General features: G+C 36.9%; 1 protein-coding gene across 2 annotated transcripts; it reads left to right on the plus strand.

The window, feature by feature from the left end:
* Positions 1–3,255: 3,255 nt before the first annotated feature.
* Positions 3,256–26,631, plus strand: znf185 (zinc finger protein 185 with LIM domain). 2 transcript variants are annotated; one of them, XM_053505368.1, is made up of 39 exons: positions 3,256–3,446; positions 4,444–4,501; positions 4,864–4,981; positions 5,082–5,186; positions 5,310–5,339; positions 5,439–5,495; positions 6,813–6,860; positions 6,991–7,071; positions 7,220–7,300; positions 7,540–7,605; positions 7,728–7,799; positions 7,913–8,002; positions 8,125–8,178; positions 8,794–8,877; positions 9,846–9,959; positions 10,613–10,711; positions 12,254–12,322; positions 12,621–12,677; positions 13,530–13,613; positions 13,740–13,814; positions 14,414–14,470; positions 15,576–15,644; positions 15,763–15,834; positions 16,296–16,352; positions 17,394–17,471; positions 17,587–17,658; positions 18,076–18,132; positions 19,049–19,132; positions 19,227–19,301; positions 20,818–20,868; positions 20,967–21,002; positions 21,122–21,166; positions 21,447–21,518; positions 21,886–21,918; positions 23,200–23,262; positions 23,369–23,440; positions 23,983–24,039; positions 24,297–24,402; positions 26,242–26,631. In XM_053505368.1, the coding sequence occupies exons 2-39, from the start codon at positions 4,492–4,494 to the stop codon at positions 26,338–26,340; spliced, it is 2,649 nt and encodes an 882-aa protein (XP_053361343.1). In that variant the 5' UTR covers positions 3,256–3,446; positions 4,444–4,491; the 3' UTR covers positions 26,341–26,631. The 2 variants fall into 2 exon arrangements, with proteins under 2 accessions (XP_053361343.1, XP_053361345.1); XM_053505370.1 differs by having other exon boundaries at positions 3,257–3,446; positions 21,125–21,166; positions 26,242–26,629.
* The last annotated feature ends 20 nt before the right edge of the window (positions 26,632–26,651 follow it).

The following is a 26,651-nucleotide window of genomic DNA, read 5'->3' on the forward strand; positions in this document are numbered from 1 at the left end:
CTTTCTAGATGAATTGGAACACTGACTGCATAACAGGCCTGCTATGAATAATCTGAATGGACTAGGCTACAGTCTCCAGTCACAGAGACATTTGCAAGAATCTGTGTCTTCCAGTGACCTTCAACATGGTAACACTTTAGGACGTCACCAGTGGGGGAAGCTGCCAAATAATAGAGCAATGGACTACAGAGCAATGCTAAAGGATAAATCTCCTAATTAATTAAGAAAATTAAATGGCCATAAGGACTGCAGTCAAAGCAGGTGAAGAAGTAAAGCCTTGAGATTGGAAGGAGTTTGGGGTTGGCATATACTGTGTCTATATATATAAAAAAGAAATAGCAAAAAAGAAACGTCCCTTTTTCAGGACTGTGTATTTCAACAATTATGTTGTAAAAATCCAAATAACTTTACAGATCTTCATTGTAAAGGGTTTAAACAATGTTTTCCATGCATGCTCAATTAACCATAATCAATTAATTAACATGCACCGGTGGAATGGTCGTTAAGACCTTAACAGCTTACAGAAAGTAGGCATTTAAGGTCACAGTTCTGAAAACGAGGGACACTAAAGAGACTTGTTTACCGACTGTGAAAAACACTCAAAGAAAGATGCCCAGGGTCCCTGCTCATCTGCGTGAACGTGCATTAGGCATGCTGCAGGGAGGCGTGAGGACTGATGTGGCTAGGGCAATAAATTGCCCCACTGTAGGACGCCTGAGACAGCGCTACAGGGAGACAGGAAGGACAGCTGATCATCCTCGCAGTGGAAGACCACGTGTAACAACACCTGCACAGGATCGGTACATCCGAATATCACACCTGCGTGACAGGTACAGGATGGCCACAACAACTGCCCGAGTCACACCAGGAACACACAATCCCTCCATCAGTGCTCAGACTGTCCGCAATAGGCAGTCCATGAGGAGGAGATGCACTGCAGTACTTCAAGCAGCTGGTGGCCACACCAGATACTGACTGGTACTTTTCATTTTGAGCCTCCCTTCATTCAGGGACACATTGGGAATCATTTTTAGTTCATGTCTTATGGTGTTGACCCTTTTAGTGTTCATACAAATATTTACACATTAAGTTTACTCACTCACTCACTCATCTTCTATACCGTTTTATCCTGTCACGGGGACCTGGAACACATCCCAGGAGGCTTAGGGCACAAGGCAGGGTACACCCTGGAAAGGATGCCAATCTATAGCAGGACACACACTTACACACACTACGGGCAATTTGGGAATGCCAATTAGCCTAACCTGCATATCTTTGGACTGTTGGAGGAAACTGGAGTACCTGGAGAAAACCCACCAAGCACGGGGAGAACATGTGTGTCTATATATATATCCATTTGGAAATCAAAGTCCATGAGTGTGGAGTCACTTAATTCTTCCCTCTGCTATATGAAGATAGTCTGATTTCATTTTTCAGCAGGACTTTGCACCTGCTTGATTGACCAGCAGACCTGCCCGACCTAAATCTGTGGGGTCTTGTGAAAAGGAAGATGCAAGAAACCAGACCTAACAACGCAGATGAGCTGAAGGCCGCTATCAGAGCAACCTGGGCCTCCAGAGCACCTCAGCAGTGCCACACAATGCCATGCAACTCCAGATCATAACGTTGTCTCCACAGGCTTGTACAGCGGGCACTATGCATGACGGGTGCATCGTTTCATGTGCTTCCTTCTCACCCTGATGCACATATTTTTTTGGGAATAGTGTCAATCCGATCTCATCAGACCATCAGACCTTTTCACAGCACCATCCTTCCAGGTTGCACAGCTCTTAGCCCAATTCCAGTCATTTCTCCCCTAAGTTGATTTTTTTTGCTTGATGCAGGACTGTTGATTATTTTCCTATCACCCCATGCTCTGTCATGTTTTGTTCCTCTAATTGGGTGTCTGTGAGCTGTTAAGATGTTAAATCCTTTTGATCAATGCAAATGTTGATGATGTATATTTTCTTTTAGGGCTCTTATTATGGAATGCAAAACTTTTTATACGAGCAGTTCACATTTTCTTCGACATTTGTTCATAAATACAGTATTTTGTCATCTTTCCTTTTATTTTCTAAATACGGGGTGTAACTATTTACACATGGATCAGCTGTGTTTACACTTCAGGTTGTGTATTAACAACGTTCTCTTTCATACATCTGTTAGCTAACTGATTTGCCTCGGGTTATTTTTGTAACTCCTTCACCTGCTGCTTCCTTGTTAATCGCTAAAAGATCGGAATTCATAGCAAATAAAGTTTTAGAACGTTCGAGACTCTGGGGATGGGCAGATAGTCTAAATTATCATGCCTGTTTCTGTGTGTCATAAACGTTGCACAATGCCGCGCAGCCAGCTGGACCACGCCCTCGATCACAAAGCCATCATCGATCCTTTAGCTTCACTTGTTCGTGACACTCGCGCAGCTTTTCCTTTTACACATTTCTGCCATTCCTCTTCTTGGTGTGGTTTTGAGTGAGTGTGAGTGTGTGTGTGTATGTGGAGGCAGGAAGACACCGGTGAGATACCTGACATTCTTGTAAAAAATGCATTTTTCATCAGCGGCCCAGGCGGACTGACCTGTTTTGAGTCATGTTTAAGGTGGTAGCCGGGACGAAACCCGCCTGCTGGACACCCGAGTGATAAAGTCTTAATGAATTCCTGAAAGCCTTGAACTGAGAAATGATTCAGCGCCTTAAAGGTGTGTCTTCATTCTTCTAGTCACACCTCTTGTCTCACTGTTCTGTTGCTACTGACAACTTGACAGGTGCAGTGTGACTGTTGTCCCTTTCTCTGATGAATGTGACCACCTGCATTCGAACTAAGAGTTGCTGATTTATGCTTCTGCGAACAGACCGTCCCCATATTGTGAATGATAATTAGCTTGTCATGCAATTCCCATGCTGATGTGACTTAATTAAGATGCAAGAGGCGCACTGTGGCATTGAGCTCAGCACAGCTTAACTGGATTCCCAATAGGGCCTTCGTACTGTTGATGAAAAATCGATATCTGCTATTTCAGTAAGAGCAGAGGCGTTGCCTCCGACCGCCGACGCGCGTACCATGGTCACCGGTTTGACTGAGCAATGACAGATGTGTTCCACATGAACAAAAATCAGATGGTGATAAATAAAGGTAGCTCCTCCTATTGTGTCCTGAAGACTGCATACACACACACACAGAAATGCATATGCACACACGTACACACCCATACTTGGCGGCCAGTCTTCTTAAACTGGCTGGGCTTGTCAGTCGTGCCAACGCCCGATTCTGCTCACTCTCTAGCAGACAGCTGTCAAAGCTTCCTCAGTGTGTATGTGTGTGTGGACTGACACAGAGCACACAGTCTTGCTGTTAACTTTGTCTCGTTTATCAAGCTCTGGTTGCAGGTGACTGGCTCAGACTGAGTTGTTCTACACCAGTTTTGGATTTGTGTTAGATAAGATAAGGTAGGTTTGTGAATGTATGGGTAAGAGAGAGAGAGAAAGAGAGGGAGAGAGAGAAAGAGAGGGAGAGATTTGACCCATGGTTTATTTGTGTATCTATTTCGGTTTGGCTGAGAAAGTTAAAATTCTATGTACATACTACTTAAAGATTTGAGATAATGTATGAACCCGTCTGAGCTGTCTTTACACTTTCACTTCCCTCACTGCGACATATTTAAACATTACTATGGTATTTATGGCATTCGACTGGACTTTATTACGCATTAACCGCTTATTAATGCTTTTATGTCAATCCATCTTGTTTGATTAATGCCCATGTGATTAATGCAGTTTTTTTTTTTTTTTTATGTCACAATGTTTAAACTTCCACCAGTGTTTACCGAAGAGATCGTGTTTTTTTTTTTATCCGGTGGATAAATTGGACTGTTGATGGGTGCAAGGCTCTGTGTAACTCCTGTGATTTGTGATACATATTCAGGCCTCGGTCCACCAGGGCAACGCTAGTGCAGACTATAATGAAGAAAGAGCTAATTAACGAGACTTTAATGAGCATGTGGCGAAGGATAAACCAGCCAGCTATGCAGTTCTGTAGCTCTAGAGGGTATTAAGATATATGTCCTGTTTATCATATTTAACAACAAATTGATCCTGAATGTGTGGATTTGTTATGATTAAAAAACAGTTTGCGCCAAAATGGAAGTTCTTTTCATGAACAGAACCCGACTCCTCACTGGTAATTACAGTGTGTGTGTGTGTGTGTGTGTGTGTGTCATTGAGAGACGGTGTGTATACTGGGAAAGTGGAGGGACAGGCTGGATGGCATGGCTAAACGATGACTCAGGATTTCCAAACAGGCGTTAAAGTGTATAAGTCATTATAAAACCCTGGCCTTGATTATTATTTATTGTTTTAATCATAGGATGAAACGAGCTGTTGCTTTTGCATTGAATTAAATTTGTACATATCATAAGATACGTGTCTTTTTTTTTATTCCACCCAAGGTTGACTAGAGGAAATAAAGGAAAATTGGAAATAAGGAGCCAGAACCATGTCTAAAGGTGAGCTATACAGATTTTTGTTTCCTTCCACGGTTTCACATGCATGTCATTTCCGGATGAGCCTTTTTAGCAAACCCAAAAAAAGCATGACTAATGGGAAAGGAATTAAAACTGTGTGCATGAATACCGATGGTAATGTTTTCCCCATTTATACAAATGTGTACTATGTGAAACTGGAGTGCACTGACACTCAAAACCTGTTTTGTCACATATCGCACAATGGCAATACCTCTAGTATGTACATTATATACATGCTTCTTCTCACATGGGTATAATGCGTCCCTTTATTGGGAGCTGGCTTCTACAGTAGTTTATGTGTCTGTTTGGTGTGTGTGTGTGTGTGTGTGTGTATACATGTATAGAGGGGGACAGGCAATCTGTTTTTCGTTCAACAAAGATTCGTACTGCACTGAAAGGAGACAGCAGCTGGATCCAACGAGGCAATCCGCCTGAACAAGAGGAAGAGGATGAAAAACCATGGTGTGTATGGGAAGTCTGACTGAAGGACTAATCTGACTTCATGTCAAATATGAATACCTTATGACTTATGGTAAATTACTTTCCACCCTATCAAATGTAGGCTTGCAGAGGTGCGTGCACGTCGGCTCAACAGCGACTTCACCGAGCCCATAGATAATAAAACACCACCGGAACCAGAAACTCAACCCTCAGCGAGTGTAGACAGGTCAGTGCCCATGTCTCGGTTCGCCCTCATTGGTGGAATATATTAAAGAGCGCTACTTAACATGCATCCTGAGGCTAAATGTTTTCTGAGTGGCATTTATTGCAATCACTTTCTCTTTTTTAGCAATTCCAAATCATCTGGATACCTGATCAGGTAGGTCAGGTATTATATTCATGATCCGTTGCTTATGTCAAGCTGAATGTATAGTAAATTTGACAAACGGCTTTGGGTAATTAACCACATTTTTTGCAGGGGTGTTTTCACAAAGACTGACACCAAGGCAGCTTCATCATCCTCTAATGGCTACATGTATGCATTTTTTTTTTTTATGATCGTTACTATTACAGTACTGTGCAAAAGTCTTATTTTTATTTAAACAACATGTGTTATACAGTAGATATTTATTTTATGACTTTGTATTAGTGAGTCTGTATAAAAGCATGCTAGATGTCAAAACATCACTGAAATTTTACAAATTTCATTTTCAAATTGGTATTTGAGTTAAAAAAATGAAGCAGGAACTTTATGCACTGCTTTTCACACAACCCAAATAATAATAATAATAATAATAATATCAATAAATAATGACATTTATCAGATTTTAGCTATAAAAGGAAATGGTTATAGCAGGTTAAGATCCTCAAAGTATTTTTCCAGAGATGCTCCTGTTCTTACCACACAATGTACACTTGCCTGATCAACAATCAGAAAAAAACACACAACTGTTTTAAAATAATAAAATTATTGACCTGCATTAAGCAAAGAAAACTAGAACTGGACTAAGAAATGGCTGATGCATAATTAAAATTCGGGAATGTTTAAGTCTTAACTTTTTGGAAGAAATGTGATTGGAAAAAAAATCATGACTGGAGATCACTTAAACGCTTGGTGAAAGTGCATTGTAAAAAATCAACAGTAAAAATCACAGCTATGTTGAATTGTGGAAAAACCGAGCATTTCCAAGCACACAATGTGACAAGAACTCGCAGGATTGAAACTAAACAGCTGTGTGGATATAAAAAATTTTTACTCGTAAGTGCATGAAGCGATGCACCCATTACTGTACGTCCACAGGATGTGGTGTTACGATCTGGCGTTGCTTCAGTTGGTCAGGTCTAGGTTTATCATTATGTGGCAATAAAATAAAGTCAGCTGATGACCTGAATGTACAATACCATTAGTGGATATTTTTTCCTTCCTGGGTGACAGAGATTAATTTTAGAACTTAGATTGTACACAATTTTTACACGTGAATCGCCCACTACACTGTGTGCTATAATCAAAGTTAAAGGCTTTGGAATGAAATATTAGTTTGTAACTTTTTTTTATTGACTAGCAGGGTATAAAGTGTACCTCATGCATACTGACGCATTTGTAAAAAGAAAAGGGTTGTCAACCAAATATTGACTCTGTCTGGATTATCACTATTTACAGCTCGTTAAAGTAAATATTGAATGCCTTTATATATGAAGTTGTCTTTAATTTCAGCCACTTTTTCCCATGTGCCTAAGACTTTTGCAGAGTACTGTACGTATATTCATGATAAAATAGCTAAATAAATGATGATTTATGTAAGTAAACATGGCCTAATATGCGATTGTATCATCTATGATTGTTCTCTTTCAGGGGAAGTTCTGGCTTCGTCAAAAAGTCCTCTGAAGGATACAAGAAAATGTAAGTGCTTGCTGTGGAAATCCATTAATCGATGCAAACGAAGGACTGAGGATCTGTGATTGAAATTCAAGCATAATGCAAAAGTAAAAAAAAACTTTGTAGCAAATCGCTTTCCCCCTGTTGTTCGCAGAGCTCCGCATACTGTTCGCTCGACCGTGGAGAAAACAGAGACATTGGAGCCATCGCTCAGTTCAGATGAACAGGAGAAGAGGTGAGAGGCGCTTCGCATTTGCACCTGCAGCTTTTTCAAACCAGACGTCATTGTTCACGGTGGTCCTCTTATTCAAAGGAGGCATGAACTGTACTATCTGATGTCATTCTTTTCCTTTGTGTGTGTGTGTGTGTGTGTGTATATACAGGACAATGGCAGCCAGCAAAACGCTGAACAGCTCAGCAGGAAGACAGAAATCATACGTGATGTCAGCTGCAAAGAAATATGAGTATGTTTTTGTGCCTAAGTATCGGGACTGGTCTATGTAAAGTAGTACAGTATGTTCTTCCTCAAGCACCATTGGGTCTAAAATCTAAAGCATGACATTTATTATCACAGTACACCATACCGAAGTGTATTTCACTGCAATTCCTTTACAATAGTGCATCATAAATGAGTTTCTGGTCATTTCACACTTAACAATTTATATCATTTTTTATGTTTTTTTGTTTTTTTTTCACATTTAAGGTCAACTCCAGGGACAACAGACAGCCCTGCCTCATCAACCACTGAACCAGCTTTCATTGCTAAAAGGTCTGAAGTATATTCTGTGGCTAGGTCACATGTCTAAAAACCATGCTGGACTTTTTCACTCATGTCTTTGTCCTCTCTCTCTCTCTGTGTCTGTCTCTGTCTCTGTCTTTTTATGAGTACAGAGTGGTTATCGGTGAAGAAGACGACACTGGCTCTTTTCAACCATCCACCCGGGTGTCTCCTCCTAAACAGAGGTAGCCCTAACCAGTTCAATCAGTTCTCCCCACATTAACCACACAACTCTTCTTTATTTTTCTTTCTTTTTTTTGTTAAACAACACTGAACTTTGCACTATATCAACCAACAGTGTGGAGATGAGCGTTGATGAGCTGACAACTCCAGAATCCTCATCAAAACTGAAAACCAGCACCAAATCAGAACCCACAACTAAACAAAGGTTTATTATACAATACATATATGTAAAATTACTACTAATGTTATAATTTACCTTGTGGTCTGTTTCCATGGTGATCATACGCAATGTTTGTAAACATTTTTTTTTATTGTTTTTTTTAATAGTGACACCAAGAGCACGTTCTCTGATACCCTGCTTTCCACCACCGAATCCATCAGGTACCAAAATGTCATCTGCATTCCTGAAAAAAAGCCTTGATTTTATTACACATCATTGCTGACTCGTGTTCATCACACTAAAGTGCACGCAGAACCGTTTGCTTATATGCCGGTTCATAATTGAAAAGGAAATTTAATCGAATTGTAATATAATGTATGCCGAGTCGTATTCATGAAGATTACTCTCATGGTGAATTGATCTCTTGGGTTAGCAAGGGATCATCAGCTTAAGCTCATTTCATGTAATAAGAAAGTGACAGAGGAAATTAAATAGGGCCAGTTGATACAGCTGAGTTTAAAACCATATTGGAGCACAGACAAAGAGAGCAAACACTTTAATGGATTCTACGTCCAAAGACGTGCACAGTAGGGTGAGTGGTGTTTACTGGGTGTGTGAGTGTGTGAGAGTCTGGGGCCTGCAATCTCTTGGCATCCTATCCAGTGTGTATTCTGCCTCGTACCCTAAATTCTCTGGGATAGACTCCAGGCCATCATACAGAGGATAAGCAGCATGGGAAATAAAAGAATGATCCAAGCCTAACCAGAAAAAACATTTTTTTTTAAAAATCTATTACATTTATCAATTTTTCATTGCTTGTGTCTCTGTTTTCTCAGCAAGAAGACTGCTGCTGAAGTCCGTTCTCCTGTTCCAGAGACAAAAACAGTCTCCAAACCTGAGCCCAGTCCTACTAAAACAAGGTGTTTAGCATAATTTAGATTAGGACGTTATTATTATTATTATTATTATTATTATTATTATTATTGGTTAATATCATCATTTATCAGTTCCATTTCTCCATAGGCTTTTAAAATGATTCATTATTTAAATTGTTATACTATTGCAATAATAAAACCCCAGATTAAATAAAGATATCACTGAAATTTTATTGAAATTGGTTACATTATCTGCCTCTGCCATTTCAAATGTAGTTACTTTAAACCTTTGATGTATGGGTTGTTCAAGTCAAACTGGAACTTGGAATCACAAATTTCTCATGAATGAAGTTGTAAAACCAGTTGACGTTTACAGAAGACTTCGAACACTGTACGGTGATAGGACTCTTAGCTGCAGTAAAACATTTAAACGATGCAGATGTTTTAAGTAAGGCTGTGCATCTGTGAATAACGATCCTGGCCAAAGTGGCTTAGAGCCCATTGCAGTCTTTCCTGTGAACATTCAGAGAGTGGAACCCCTGCTCCATGTGGGAACTGTAGGCACAATCTTTCACAAACACCACTTGCACATTACAGGAACTCGGCTGTTTTAAAAAAAAAAAAAATTATTTGCCAGGTTCCACATACAGTCTGGCCTTTGCTCTAAGTGATTTTCACATGGTTGGAGCATTAAAGGAGTTCCTGGGAGGCCAGCGGTTAAAATGTGCAGCAGGCAATTCAATCATGATTCTGGTGTACTGAGAAATATCTTTCTATCTTGATGGTGTCCAAGCTCTAGTGAAACGCTGTGATAAGTGCATTAATATAGCAGGGGATTATATAGTTTATTTTATTTTATATTTTATATCATATATATTATATATTATTAACTGAGTTCCATTATTCTGCAGTACTGGTTTGACTTGAACGCCTCCGGATAAAATATATTTGGATTGATGTACATTCCTATAAGATTATCCATTTATTTTATTTATTATTGTCTTTCTTTGAAGCACTGTCAATGAGAAGGTTTCTCAGGCCACTCCAGTTGCCCCAGTTGCTCCAGTTACCACATTGAAGAAATCTGCAACACCTGAACCCAAGCCAGATTCCACTCTTAAAGCAAGGTACATTGTATTTCTTTTAGTCAATAGATAGTTGGCAAATAAAAGGAGAAAACCCCCACAAGGTTTAGAATCATAGGATATAGAGTGCACATGTCTCTGCAACAGTACTGGTGGAATGTCTACCATTCTCCCTAAAGGTATGTCTTCTGTTATGTTTTAATAATGGTAAGATGCATTGTCTTGACCTGTTTGATTTGGTTGAGATCTGGTTACCATGAAGACCCCGTAACATGTCTGTAAACCCTGGAAATGATTGCGTGTAAAAACCCCAGTATATCAGCATTTTCAGAAATACTTAGATCAGCCTGTCTGGCCCAAACAACCAAGTTATGTTCAAAGTCATTAAAATCCTCTTTCTTAATTTTTGGTTTTGACCATGTCTACACACCTAAATGCATTGGGTTGCTGCCATGTATTTGCTGTTTGGTTATTTGTGTTAACATGCAGTTAAACAAGTATAAGCTTATGAAGTGGCCTGTGACTGTATTTGTTATATTACCTACTGTCATGGTAATCTGACATGTCACTGATTGTTCAACAAACCTTCTGGAATTTGTTGTAAAATCTGTGCTATGAATACCATGCATGACTGCATATCTAAGTAGATATGTGGACGTGTCTCATTTTCTGGTATGTTGTCTGATCTTTTTTAGCACCACTGAACCAGTCGCTCCAGCCATTCCAGCGGTAAAGGATATCCCATCTAAAACACCTGAAACCAAGCCCAAAGCAGAGACCACACCTAAACCAAGGTTCAGTTCATTTCTATTATTCAAGATTATCATCAAGCAAGTGTAAAGACATATTAGGTGGATGTAAAAAGATTGAAATGTTTGTGATCAGTTGCTCTATTGACTTGAATTAGAATGCATTAAATCATGTGGAGGTAGGCCAACATGAAATGATGATAAAAGTGAAAGAGGTAAACAGAAATATAAATACCTGAAATATTGAAATAAAAGAAGTACGGTTTTCACACTTCTGGTGCTCCTTAGACAACGCTTCTTATTGTATTCCTAACAGCAGGGCTTTGCATTTTGAATGTAGGATGTTCACACCCCTTATGCTTCATTGAGGTTTTTTACTTTGAATATAAGGTACCCACATCCTTTCTACAGGCTTCCCAGTGTGTGCCATTCTGTAACGTCTCTTACTCAAATTTACAAAATGTTCTCTAGTAAGAATAACAATGAGAGACAAGGATAAAGCAAAGAATCAAAAGAAAACGTATAGCAATTTGAGATTATATTATAATAATAGAAAAACATACTACTTTAATAAAGGCTGAATGCTTAAAGATGTTAAAACTGATTTTAGGTTTTCAGGTTGAGATTTTTAAAGCTAAATAAGCAGGCTTTACTTAAATTAGACACAGCATGTATCATGTTGATCATGTTATATTATTTTGATTATGCTAAAAAGTTCATGTCATTCTTTTAGTATTGTTTTTTTAATGAGTTTAATACTACTACTACTACTAATAATAATAATAACAACAACAATAATCCATGAGATAGGATCTGAAACGCAATTATACTGTAGAAAAAAAAGCAAAAGAAGACATGGTACTATAAGAAAAAACACACACACACACACATACATACATATATATATATATATATATATATATATATATATATATATATATATATATATATATATATATATATATATATATATATGTGTGTGTGTGTGTGTATATATATACACACACACTTTATTTCTTCTACATTCAAAACATACTTGCACAGTGGCGGCTCCACATAATCTGATTTAAAAATGGTGTAAAAGCTGTTATTTGAAGTTTTCTGACATGGTTCAGACTTTCAAGAAAGAAAGAATGGCTAGTAAAAGAATACATTTCTAAGAGATGTTGTATTTTAAATGGTAATATGAAAGTTTGTTTTGTGAGCATGTCACAACATTAAATGTATGTAGCTATAACACATAAATGTACAATGTGTCGCATAAATTATGAAATATGTTATTGTTGCAAGGTGCATTATACTGTATAGAAAGCAAGGTGCATTATATATTTATCATAGATTTGTGGATGTGGTGTAGGTTTAGATCATTATTATATTTTTATGCATCTATCTATCAGACATGCTTGCTTTTACTTATTATTTATTTATGTACTTGTCAGAATTTCATATTTATTCTCACATTTACAACAAACCTGTATTATATTTGGCAGCAGCAGTATGTGTTAAGATATTTTATTAAACAGATTAATATGGTGCACATTAATGTACTGTTTTTTTTTTTGTTTTTATTTGCATCTCTTTACTCAGTATCACCCCAAAGCCTGTTGAGAAGACCAGTGCCTTGAATGATAATGATCTTCTGGATCTGACAGGGAGGTCAGTGTGTCTTTCTCCATAAAAGCAATTTATACTATGAATTCATCTTCCAGACAATAATGGTGCTGAATGTTTATAGCCTGATGCTGCTTCCTTCCTGATACAACTTGCATGCATCTAGTCTATAGACTGTTAGTGAAATAGCCACAAGAAGGTGCTAGAGCTACATTAATAGTAATTCCATTCCATTTCAAGTGCAGGCACGTTTAGATGTTCTAATATAACCAGTTTGTGTTGTTATCGTGTGTTTGTTTGTGTTATTGTGCATATTAATGTTTTCTTTTTTTTTCACTTCAAGCGCTCCAGGGAATTTGGTGGACCCCATGCCACCCAGCACTGATCTGCTAACAGGAGGGTGAGTTCACTACTTTTCCATTAACACATGCTCACTATTTGGTGAAATCACAATTATAATAGATTATAAGGTTTTAGTCCCCCAAAACAGAATGTTTAGAAAGATAAAGCTTTTCCCTGATGTTTCATGAAAACAATTTATGGTTTTATTAAGTACATTATATGACATTATTTTTGTATACCTGATCACAGCACACAAATGAGTGTGTGTGTGTGTATGTGTGTGTGTGTGTGTGTATGGATTGGAACCCTGTCCAGACTGTCCCCTGCCTTGTGCTCTAAGTCTCCAGGCCCCCTCATGACCCTGTACACAGGATAAGCGATATAGAAAATGAATGAAAAAGGAAATCATTCAGCCACAAGGGCAATAGTCAGCACTGCAGTTTGTACCAAAGATGTTCAGTGGGTTTGAGGTCAGCGCTCTGTGCAAGCCACTTGAGTTCCACACCAGCCTTACTGTAGCAAACTATGTCTTGATGGAGCTTGCTTTGTGCACGGGAACATATTTATACTGGAATATGGTTTAGGTTTAGCAAGAGTCTGTGGAAGAAACACACACATGGGTGTGATCATCAGGTGTCCACAAATGTTTGACCATATGGCATACGCCATCGGAGGAGAGACTTTTTATAAAATACTGTATGAGATGAGTCAGATAAGACGTCAGAGCCAAATTGACTAACAGTAATTACTGTAGCAATGATTATGATTGAGGACAGTCTCTCCCAACCTAGTTCAGGGTTCATGTTTGTGCTCTGCCACATCTGCAAACACACCTGTCACTTGATGAGTGTGAGTGCTTTATGACACCATAACCTACAATTCTAAGGTAAATCATTGACTATTCCTGCAGAGTTCTACCCAAGACAGAGAAGGCCAAAAAGTCTTTGGATCTGCTTGCAGATGATATCATTCCATTTGACACCAGTACTGACAAGTAAGCAGGGATCTTTATGTTTCTTGTTTTTTTGCCTGTCTTATTTGACGTATCTACCCGAGATTTAACACAGATGAAATAAACAGTTTTTCACTGATCTGGCTATCTCTTTGAATTCCTCCTCAGACTAAGCAGTGATAAAACATCTACCAAAATTGAGATATCCAAAACTGTGGTGCAGACCAAGAAAGATGTAAAAAGGTACAGCAACTTTTTGTTTTCCTTTTTGTCAATAAGTCCAATGCTTGCACAACATCTGGCACATATCCAGTGTGGCTTTCAGTAGGGCTTTATAGTCTCTATCAAAAAAGAGGTGTTTATACAATGAGTCAATGCAGCAAAAAGACATCACATGGCCATTAGAAAATATAGTGCTTATTTTAGGGTTTGGTGACGACCACTTTGGTGCCTTAGCTGTTCAGACAGCCAGGAAAGGTCCAGTCCAACGTTTTGTTGTCAGTCCAGCAAAGAGTCTTTTTTTCTATTTTTTGTCTTACTTTTATCTTTGAGGATAATGTAATCTTAAGGGAAAAACGTATATCTTAGTAAAAATATCTTAAATAAGTACAAATTTAGCCTGAATTATATTCATTTCAGATTGTTGTAAATCAAATATAAAATTTTTCAGCTTGTTTTTCCTCAATTTATGCTTTATTATGGCGGGTTATTTAGCTTTTTTTCCCTAAAAAATAGTTGCAGTACCATTTCCAGTGTTTTTTATATCCACTTCATCATGTACTATGATATTAATGCGTTATCCTATACGTATTAGCATTCTCACTTTTTTTCTTTACTCTAAGCACTTCAATGACATTGGTGGACCCTGTTCCCACCACCACTGACTTGCTGGCAGGAAGGTGAGAGATTAAGTCCTCGCTCTTGATTTTATGGCAATATCTTAATGTAAAAATACTAAATATGTTTAACAGCTTAGACAAAATCTTTGCATAGTGCGACTTACAGTATATATTCTATACTACATAAAATATAATTATCATAATTATATTACTTGTTTTTTGTTTGCATGTATCTCATCAGCGATTTCTATTAATATGCATTTCTAGCATATTGAAATTAGTTTGTCACTGAAAGTGAAAAGGAAGATAAAAAAATATTTAAATTCAACTGTAATCAAGCAATCATTAGACTTAATTTAAATATTTTTTATTTGTAAAGATATCATTATGTCTAAAGAAGCATTGGAAGGAAGCACTTTAAGGCAGATGTAAAGGTTTTAGTGAATTGTGATTGTTACTTACTTTAAAAAGGAACATCTTTTTATACAGTATGTAGATACAGTGCATTCATCATTCCGGGCATCACTGGGAAAATAAGATTTGCTTTTGGCATGATAACCATTAAAATGAAGTATGATAGGACACTGAGTGGGACTTGAGTAGACAATAAAAATATGATGTGCAAATTTGATAACACCCACAAGAAACATGCAGACTGATTTTTTTTATCTGTAAAAAAAAAAAAGGGCATCTCATTGATTTGTGGAGGAATTGATTATAGATATGCATTTTATACACTATTATATCACATGAGCTTAGTGGACAGTTTTTCTAGGCAAATTTGTGCCTACAACATGGCTTGTTTTTTTTAATGAAAATTATATATTTTTTTAACATAGCTAATCAATGGCTGTAGCCCATTGCTGTACAATCCAGTGGTATTTTGGGCAGAATAACAGTTTGTCCTCAGTATACAGTATAAATTACAGATGCTCAGTGGACATATTTAGTGTTTTATGGCATGATGATCTGAGCAATTTACTGGCTATTAAAACTTTGTTTAATCATTCAGCATTCCAGTTTAAAATTCAATATATTTTTTTACTTATATGATGGATTGTGTAAAATTGTTGGATTCGAAATAGACTAACAGTGTGGATCTTTGTGAGTGCCTTATGACACTGTTACCTAAAATTCTGAGATGAATTATTCACTATTTCTGCAGAACCAAGACAGAGAAGACCAAGGGATCTCTGGATCTGCTTACAGACGATATGCTCCAATTTGACAACAAGTAAACAGGACTCTTTCTGTTGTATATTTTGTTTTATTTGATGTATCTACCCAAGATTTAACTAGATACACTTAAGGTATTGTAATTGATCTGCTCATCTTTCTGAATTCCTCCTCAGACCAAGCACTGATAAAACAACTACCAAGACTGAGATATCACAAACTGTGCAGACCAAGAAGGATGTAAAGAGGTACAGCAACTTTTTAGTTTTTCTTTTTTCTCCCTTTTTCCCCCAAGTCCAGTGCTTACACATCATCTAGCACATATCCAGTGTGACTTACAGAAGTGCTTTATAGTTTCCATGAAGTCAATAAATATCCAACTAAATTAATGTTTATACTAGCTGTCGTACTGTTTTCCGAGCATTGGTGGCTCGGTGGTAGGTTTCTCGCCTTTCATGTGTAAGGCCCGGGTTCGATTCCCAGCCAATGCCCAAACCCCAGCCACTGGATGCAGTGCCGGTCCCAAGCCCGGATAAAATGGGAGGGCTGAGCCCTCAACTTAAGCAGCCGAAAGACCAACAACTAGTTGCAGTACCATTTCCTGTGCAGACTGACTAGTGTTTCTTATATCCACTTTGTTATGTGTTATGATATTAATATGTTATCATATATTAACATCCCCCCCCCCCTTTTTTTTTTAAACTCTAAGCACTCCAATGACATTGGTGGACCCTGTTCCCTCCACCACTGACTTGCTGCCAGGAAGGTAAGAGGCTACTGTACATGCTATTCTACACTTTTCTATTTATTCCATGCTTTTGATTTTATAGCAATACCTTTCCATGTATCTCATCCCCAATTCCATTTCTAGATTTACAACTCTGACTCCACAACTCTGACTCCATCTAGATGTAATCAAGCAATCATTAGATCTAATTAAACTTTTTTTATTATTATTCATAAAGTTATTAGTATGTTTAAAGAAGCACTGGAAAGAAGCAGTTCATGGCATATGTGCGGTTATAATGAAGAGTGAATGATACTTACTTCAAACAGTAACATGTTTTTATGTAGATACATTCATCGTGCAGGAGTGTCACTGGAAAAATAAGACTTGTTTTTGGCACGATAACCATTAAAATAAAATATGATCGGACACTGAGAGGGTCTTGCGTAGACAATAGAAATGTGTTAACACCCGCAAGAAACATGCAAACTGATTCTTTATTTGGACAAAAAACAACATCCCCTTGATTTGTGGAGGAATTGATTGTAGATATGCATTATTATACCACATAAGCTTAGTGGACAATTTTATGGCCTGGCTGTCTTATCTGAAAAAAAAAAAAAAATTATAATAATTTTAACACAGCTAATCAATGGCTGTAACCTGTTGCTATACAATTCAATGGTGTTTAGACAGTGTAACAGTTTGTCCTCAGTATAAATTATAGATGCTCAGTGGTCATATCTAGTGTTTGTATGGCATGATGATATAAGCAATTTGCTCAGTATTTCCTTAGTAATTTTCCCAAAACACAGAAAACTATAAAGTTTCTAAAATCCTATAAGCGTTCCAGTTTAGAATTTGATTATATGGGTCTTTGCCCGAGAGGAACTGCCTAACAATAATTACTGTAGCAATGATTATGGTTTAGGACAGTATTTCCTGACCTAGTTCAGCACTAATGTTTGTGCTCTGCCGCTTCTTTAAACTCACCTGACACTCATGATTGTGTTAAATTGTCGGAACTGGGATAGAGTAAGAGTGTGGACTTCTAAGATGAATCATTGACTATTTCTGCAGAACCAAGACAGAGAAGACCAAGGGATCTCTGGATCTGCTTACAGACGATATGCTCCAATTTGACAACAATACTAACAAGTAAACAGGAATCTTTGTGTTTTATATTTATTTGATGTATCTACCCAAGATTTACCAAGAGGATAAACTAAAAGTATTGTCATTGATCTGCTCATCTTTCTGAATTCCTCTTCAGACCAAGCACTGATAAAACATCTACCAAGACTGAGATATCACAAACTGTGCAGACCAAGAAGGATGTAAAGAGGTACAGCAACTTTTTTGTTTTTTTTCTTCTTTTTTCCAGTCCAGTGCTTACACATCATCTGGCACATATCCAGTGTGACTTTCAGAAATGCTTTACAGTTTCCATGAAATCAATAAATACCCAAATAAATACATGCTTATACTAGTTGTCATACCATTTTTTGGGCATTGGTGGTTGAGCGGTAGGTTTCTTGCCTGCCATGCAGAAGGCCCAGGTTCGATTTCCAGCCATTGAGTGGATGCCGTGCTGGTCCCAGGCCTGGATAAATTGGGAGGGTTACATCAGGAAGGGCATCGGGTGTAAAACCTGTGCCAAGTTGTTGTGCAGATTGAATTGCCTACATTTACTTCGTCATATATTATGATATTGTGTTATTATATTTTAATAATATTCTTACATTTTTTTTTTTACTCTAAGCACTCCAATGACATTAGTGGACCCTGTTCCAACCACCACTGACTTGCTGGCAGGAGGGTAAGAGACTACATGCTATTTTCTACTTTTCCATTTATTCCAGTCTTTTGATTTTCTAGCAATATTTTACTATGAAAAATACCAAATATGTGTAATAGCTTGAGAAATCTCTTTGCATAGTGTGACTTGGACATTTTCTACTATACATACTTATACATATAAACTAGACTCTTTCTGTTTTTCCTTTACATGTATCCACAATTCCATTTCTAGCATGTTAAAATTAGTTCGCCCCTGAAAGTGAAAAAGAAAGATTTAAAAGAACTGGAAAGACTCGACTGAGGAGCACAGCGACATACAGATATAATCAAGCAATCATTAGACCTAATTAACTTTTTTGTTCATAAAGTTATGAGTATATCTGAAGAAGCACTGGAAAGAAGTACTTTAAGGCATATGTGAAGGTTTTATTGGATTGTGGATGTTACTTACGGCAAACAGTAACATCTTGGATATGTGGATACATTCATCATGTCACTGTGAAAATAAGACTAGCTTTTGGCATGATAATCATTAAAATGAAATATGATAGGACATTGAGTGGGTCTTGATTAGACTGTAAAAATGCATTGTGCAAATGTGATAACACTTACAAGAAACATGCAAACTGATTCATTATCTGGACAAGAAAAGAGCATCCTTTTGATTCGCGAAGGAAATTGATTATAAATGTACATTATTATTACTGCATAAGCTCAGTGGACAATTTTTATGTACACTTCATTTGTGCCTACAACATGACCTGGCTGTTTTATCTTGAAAACTTTGGTGTATCTATTCACTGGATGTACCCTGTTGTTATCCAATTCAGTGGTATTTGGATTGTATTGCAGTTTCTTCTCAGTATACATACAGTATAAATTATAGAATTATAGCACATATCTAGTGCTGAGCAATTTACTGGCTATTTTCTCAGCTCTTTGCCCAAAACAAAGAAGACTACTGAAACATTGGACCTGCTGGCTGATGATATTATCCCCTTCGACACCAACAAGGACAGGTCAACATTATAGCTTCGTAGGCTTCTCACTACAAGTATTTTTACGTATTATATATGTATTTTTATGTTCAATTCTTTAATATCTTTTTTCTAGACTCAGCACAGACAAAACACGGAGCAAAGTGGAGACAACGACAACCGTCATAGAGACGAAGACAGTCAAGACGAGGTAAGGCACCCTCTTCACTGTTTTTCCTTTATCATTATTTAAATATCTCCATCCAGCTAGGGGCTGTGGAGGCCAATAGTAATCATTGTATTTATTCCTATTTGTACGACTGTGGTAAGACCGCCAGTCAACATTCACACACTACGGGCAATTTAGAAACACCTAATCTGCATGTTTTTGGACTGTGGGAGGAAACCGGAGAACCCGGAGGAAACCCACCAAGCATGGGAAGAACATGACCCGATGCGGGAATCGAACCGAGGATCAAATCATGAAAAAAACATAACAATACACAATACAATACAACAGGTTAAACTATACTTTAGTGTCCATGAAATCCATCTAATTATTTAGCTAGCTTTAGAAATGATTTATACTGCTTTATGCATAGAGATTTTTCAAAAACGTGCGGCTTATTTGGGAATGGGGTGCAATGACTTTTATAAAAAAATCAAATGTTAATCCTGTTAGCATCAGCTGCCAGAATGCTAATCATGTTAACATCACATTTACATTTAGACATTTGGCAGACGCTCTTATCCATACATTTTTATCTCATTACACATCTGAGCAGTTGAGGGTTAAGGGCCTTGCTCAATGGCAACTTGGTGGTTGTGGGGTTTGAACCTGGGATCTTCCGAACCATAGTCCAATGCCTTAACCACTGAGCTACCCCTGGCCCCATCACGCTGACAACATGCAAATGATGTTGCTAGCAACATGCTAATCACACTGGCATCATCTTAGCGACAGATTAGATTAGATTCAGGTAGGCATCATGCTAACAACATGCTAATGACGTTGCTAGTTACATGCTAAAATATTTCGCATAATGCTCGTGACATGCTACTCATGTTAGCCTCATGCTAGCAACATGCTAACCATCTTAACATCATGCTAATATTGTTATCTTCATGCTAATATTGAGTCTAGCATCGCAATAGCAACATGCATCATACTAGCAGTGGGGGTGGGCTCATTTTACTCAGGCAACCAGTCAGTCTCTCAGGATCCTGGTGAAGCTGTCAAGCAAAGAGTTTTGCCACTGACATGCATCACACTAGCATCATGTCAGCGACAGATTAGATTAGATTCAAGTAGGTTCCTCTCTAATTTATATATGTTATTAGAAATACCAGAATCAGCACTGTAGTAACAGAATCTATCATAGAAATCAAGGCATGTGATCAAGGCACAGGTAGTTTGACATCTGCCAAACGGCTGGATTAAATTTTTTTTAACTCTGTCGAGTAAATTCAGGCATTTACAGTGTTTAATCCAACTACACTAACATGCCACATGCTGCACTTAGAAACATTTACACAGAACAGAAAAGATCCTACTGCAAAGTAATAGATGAAAGCGTGCTCTAGAGGCAGCAGAACCCATTCACAGACTGCACCTCATCAGCAGACTGAGTGGAGTCCATATTAACAATCACATCAGTATTTAATTTGCATGTGCCGAAGTGTTTTCTCGCCTTTCAGTGAAATCAGTGTGAAATTGTTTTTTTCAGCTCTGATGATCCATTCGATCCGTTTCCGATAGTGAGAGAGTCCACAAAGAGGTAATGATTTGGCTTAAAAACAGTGACAACACAGGCAATCATCTGTGTACACATCACACCTATTACAATGCAACACCTTCTCTCTGTTTCTCTGGCAGCTCTGTAGAATTCTTTGATCCTCCTCTGTCCGACAGGTACGTGGACAGACATAATGCCTGAACATCTACTTGTTATACATAACACTGATTTTTAGGAATGATTGCAAATTAACTTCTTATATTGTAACATTTTACCTTTTAATGCTATTTTCCAGCAGAAACGGCCAACAGCAGACAGTTTCAGTCACATACAAGCAGACGTGAGTCAGCACTGTTCCTTTTCCAATTGCTTTCTCTTGCCTCAACACCCTGCAATAGTCACTGCTTGGATTATTAATGACCACACTTGGCTTGCTGACCTAGAACTGATTAGGCTGTCATAAAAATAGCCAGTCTAGACTTTACCAAAAGTTTTATACTCTGCTGGATATCAAGTTACTGCTTCCCAGGCATCACCTATTCGTTTCGCTTCAGTGTATACTCAAAATGCATGAAAACGTATCATGATTATGATGTCATTTATGTCTTGTAAATGTACAGTAGGTCCACTAAAACTAGCTCGCCATGGGACAAATGGGAGGTTCCCCCTGTAGACATCACACAAGAGGAAAGGTAAATATATATATATTTATATATATTTTTATATTTATATATATATATATATATATATATATATATATATATATATATATATTTACGGAAAGGTAATATATATATATATATATATATATATATATATACGGCTGAAATAGTTCTTACTGAAAGTACATTTACTTACATTTAATAGCAGTACATAGTTTACAGGCTGTAAAAATGTTGTTAAATGCTATTCTTTAAAGCCTCCTGCTGCCTGCAAGTCATCTTTATTTTATTATTGTTGGATTATATTGTAATTACCATTTATTTGTTTGATTTATTAGTCCTTGAACCGTTGTGCCATTTTTATAAGCTTTTAAATATTTTACTGTTTTCTTCACAGTGAGCCCAAGCCTGAGCCAGAACCAGTGGATGAGTAAGTGCCGCTTTCCTCTGCATTAACACAACAATACTGCACTGGATTTGGTCTCTGTCTGTAAAAAGAGTAGTTCATTTTCGGTACTTTTTTAAAGATGCGCTTACATGCCATGCTGAACATTGTATCAGTGCCATTTAGTGTCACCACTGGGTCAGATTGTCCCTTTGTCAGATCTTGCAACCAAATCTTGGTCAGAGAACACTGGTATTTATGTGAAGTTATTATTAAATATATAAGCTCACTGATCACTTTATTAGAAACCCCTATACTTGCTTTTTCATGCAATTATCCAGTCAATTATGTGGCATGGAAAAAAAAGCAATGCAAAGAGCCTTAGGTAATGATCACATTGACATGGTTGCTGGTGCCAGGATTTTATAAATTTGTTTTTTTTCCCCCAATCCTTATCTCTTAGCTTTCAGTAAACCGTGCCCACTTAAGCTTCGGTTTCTTGTCCTGAGTTGACAGGAGTGGAACCTGATGCAGTTATCTGCCTTTGTATCTCATCTGCCTTTAAGATTTGCCATGCGATGCTTTCTGTGCTGCTTTTCTGCTCAGCACTGGTGTAACGAGTGGTTAAGTGAGTTCCTGTGAGCTTGAACCAGTCTAGCCATTCTCCTCTAGTTTTCCTCAACCAATAAGATGTTCCCACCCACAGAACTGATGCTCACTATTTCAGCAATTTCCAAAATTATGAGTCCAACCCATGCAAACGAGACACAATGAACTATACCCTGGTCAAAGTCACTGAGATCACATTTCGCCCCAGTTTTAATGATGTTCATGATTTATGCATTGTACTGCTCCTGTTTGACTGGCGCATTAGATAATTGCATAAATGAACATGGTGCTATCCAAAATCTTCTTTTTACTTAAATAAAACAAATTACTTGTGATTAATAATGATCATTTGGTAAGGTTGTTCTTTTTCTTTAAATTATAATTGCCAAAGATTATTCATCAGATTTAGAAAGGGTTAACAAACTGATATAAGTATATAAGCTTCACTTTCATGGTCAAATTCATATACAGTATATGATCTCCTTACATTCTGTAATAAGGAATGTTAAGCCAAGTTAAAAATCATAAAACAATAATAACTAAGAGACTTGCATATTAATCAGTTTGTTATTTTCTTTTGTTTCCTGACAAAATAAAAAGCCTTTAGGCTTGTATCATGTTGTTAAATCATAGAATTGCAGAAGAAATTATATACTGTATACATACAGTAGATAATATGTAACATTATATTATTTTCTTGTGTCTTATTTTGAACAGCAGTTACAGTTCCTACACCATAACAGAAGAAAGCAGTTTCTCAGAGCCTGACAAAACTAAAAAGTATGTATTTGCAGATTGTTGACAGATTGTTAATTGTGAATCAGTATGAATGAATAGGTCACTCACAGGGTCACTTCTTAATTCTTTTATTTTTTCCTCTTTCCAGGAATGTTGTCTATGTTAAATCATATGTGAACTCCTCTGAGCCACCCAGATACAGCAGTAGCAGATACGACACGTGAGATATTATACAATATATTTTCATTACAATTATATGAAATTTCTTTATATGAAATAATATAATATTTCTTAAAACAGACACGATTTGTTCCTGACCACTGGTGAATGATGAAATAATTGTTTATAAAGATAAAAAATATAACAGAGATAATTTGAATATATGTAAAATTGTAAAGCTTTATACTGTATGAGTGGGGAAAATTTAGTGTTGATCCTTTGTAATGAAAATTTCCAAAATCACATTCGAACTTATTATTATTAAACAAATATTTTTATTAACCCCCTGAAACTTCTAATCTATGAGCAGCAACATTACAGAAGGATAATAAGGTTTTCTGAGGATGATTACAGACTCCCAAGAGACAGTAGAAATAAAGCAGGCCAATGTGTTACTGTACTAATCATGGGAACACAAAGCAATTGTAGTGAAGCTTACATTATGTAGTGCAATGGACCAAGCTGTATAATGTCTCGGAAAAACAACAAAAAAACCAACGATCATGTATGGAAAAGGCCAATGTCTGTGTTTTTCTCCTACAGTGACTATGATTATGTGACCTCGAGCTCCAGCAGTTATGCATACAGCAGCCCCTCCAGGTAACTACTGGGAATCAATCAGAGACCATATTAGAATAGCAACAGAATTTTGATGTTATCATAAATTATAAGTCTCTCATTTAGGAAACAGTTCTTAATATGTAATGATATCATCAGCATGAGAATCTGTCTAATGCTAGCTTAACTAAACAGCAATGAAACTAATGTTACAGCTAATTCCAAATGAATTGCAGTGATGTGTTTATGATGATTATGTTTATGATGATTTTGTTCCTGATTTTTATTTTTATTTCCAGCATGGTGACCATGACCTCCTGCACGTACTGCGGCAAGCTCGTAGGAAGCGACTCCAAGATCACCATTGACCACCTCAACATCTCCTGCCATCCTGAATGCTTCAAGGTACATTCTAGTGCCATTTTGTATATTCTATTTACTCAAATTCGTAATTTTTTTGCTTACTGTTATTTTATATAAAATAAAATATATACATTATATACAGATTAAATATAATAGCTAAGCAGAATTACAGTACAGTACATTTGCCAGTAAACTATAAGGGCAAAAAACCTACAACAACCAATAACAAAAAGAAACTTAATCGTTCATTAATTATTATCAAGGGAAAAATGTTCAATTGAAATCGGTTTGCCTAGCACTAGGTGTCACTAGACATCAACTGTTATATTGAGCCTCCAGACGCCTCACAGACAGTATAACTGCAGATCGATTCCTGCTATCCGCTATCACCCAAATGAGGATGGGTTCTCTAAAGGTTTCTGCCATCTCAGGGAGTTTTTCCTTGCCATCGTTGCCCTCGGCTTGCTCATCAAGGACTATCTGATCATTTTGATTTATACATTAACATTTCATACAAATTTCCATAATTTTCTTTTGATTGTGTAAAGCTGCTTTGTTAAAAGTGCTATACAAATCAAATTTAATTGAATAAAATTGGTGTAATGATAAAAACTAATCAGCAACGTGGTGCAGTAGCAAAGAACATTTACACTTGCCACCCCAAACTCGCTTATTTTATAACATCCGCATATACAGAAATGTTTTCTTCCTTTTATACCAAATCATTACCAACTTTTATTAATCAAAAAACACAAAGACATGCATTTTAAGCATTAATAGCAACCATTCATGAACATCCATGAAACAAGTTAATTCCTACTATTCCCCTGCTGATTCAGTACATTGAGGTTGTCAGCTGAGTTCATTTTATTGCCGTATAACTTTGCCGAACCTAGACCTGACCAATTGAACCAAACGCAGGTGATAAAACTGCCTCCAGAGGCCTGTACATCATGCACTATGCATGATGGGTGCATCGTTCCATGAGCATCCCTCTTTATTCTGATGTACTCATCACTCTGGAGACTACCTGGCCTATTAACATTGCTTCAAACACCCAATCTTTATGCTAACCTATATATATTTACTAATTTGGAAAATTCAAGCCTATTTTCTTACAAACAAGTGGGACATGCAGCTGTTTATTCCCAATCCTATACGTCTTTTCTTGCACTATGTATGTGGAAATGCTCTTATTTTCACTATTAAACATAGCATTGATTTCCACTGTCAATTTGCATGACCCAACTTCACGAAGCATTAAAGTAATCTCCATTCATGTTTTAAAAAAATAATAATTATTTAATTGCTTCAACAAAGTTGATGGTTCAGCACTATTCTCCCAGGTTTTAATAATGTGTTCGACAGCTCTTAACCCAACTCCAGTCATTTCAAACGCCCTTATTGTTTTTTTTGTTGCTTGAAAAAGGCCAATAATTTTACCCTTTTTAAATGTTGACTTTTTTTGTAGCCAGAAGAATATTGTGGTATTCCTGAATGCTATTTAGCTAGGAAAAAATTATAGAAAACTTCACCAGATCACATTTATTTTCATAGAATTTTAAGAGCATTTAATATTAGCCTTAGGTGTTTAGTGTCAACCATCAAAGGTACTATGGAGGTCACTATAGACACCATAATGCAGAGCTTCTATAAATCAGAATGGATTCAACAGCACTGATATAATTATATATAATAGTGTAAATAATTATAATATATTATATATAATATAATTATATATAACAGTGATATAATTGATTAAAAGATCTCATTCAGTATGTATATAATGTATATGTAAATTTTTACATATTAAAGAAAAAACTGGATTTTTCTCAACAATAAACTGCAATACAATAACAAGATCTTGTTTCTCTTCCCCAGTGTGCAGTCTGCAGTAAACCAATGGGTGATTTCCTCCACAGTATGTTTTTGCACCGTGGGATGGTCCACTGCGAGAACTGTTATTCTAATGTCATATAAGCCGAGGTTGTTTTGACGTACTTTCTGCTTCATTACTTTGGTGAATGTTAGTAACAGAGACGGATTAATTCCTGAGATTTGATATGTTCACAAGGTAACATTCTTGGAGGATAGATTCTTCTTCTGTGTATTTGCTTTTGTCTTATTGTGAGAGGTGCCTTAAAATCAGCATCAGGTTCGTGTGGTTAAGTGGGTTTTCACTTTTTATACAATTTACAAGCTTTATTTCATCTTAAATTTAATATTACAAAAAAAAAGGGTCTCCTTTGTTGTTTGTTCTTCAAAGTATAAATACTTCTTAAAACTGTGAA

The sequence above is a fragment of the Clarias gariepinus genome, chromosome 10 (assembly GCF_024256425.1).
Source record: "Clarias gariepinus isolate MV-2021 ecotype Netherlands chromosome 10, CGAR_prim_01v2, whole genome shotgun sequence".
Taxonomy (NCBI): Eukaryota; Metazoa; Chordata; class Actinopteri; order Siluriformes; family Clariidae; genus Clarias; species Clarias gariepinus.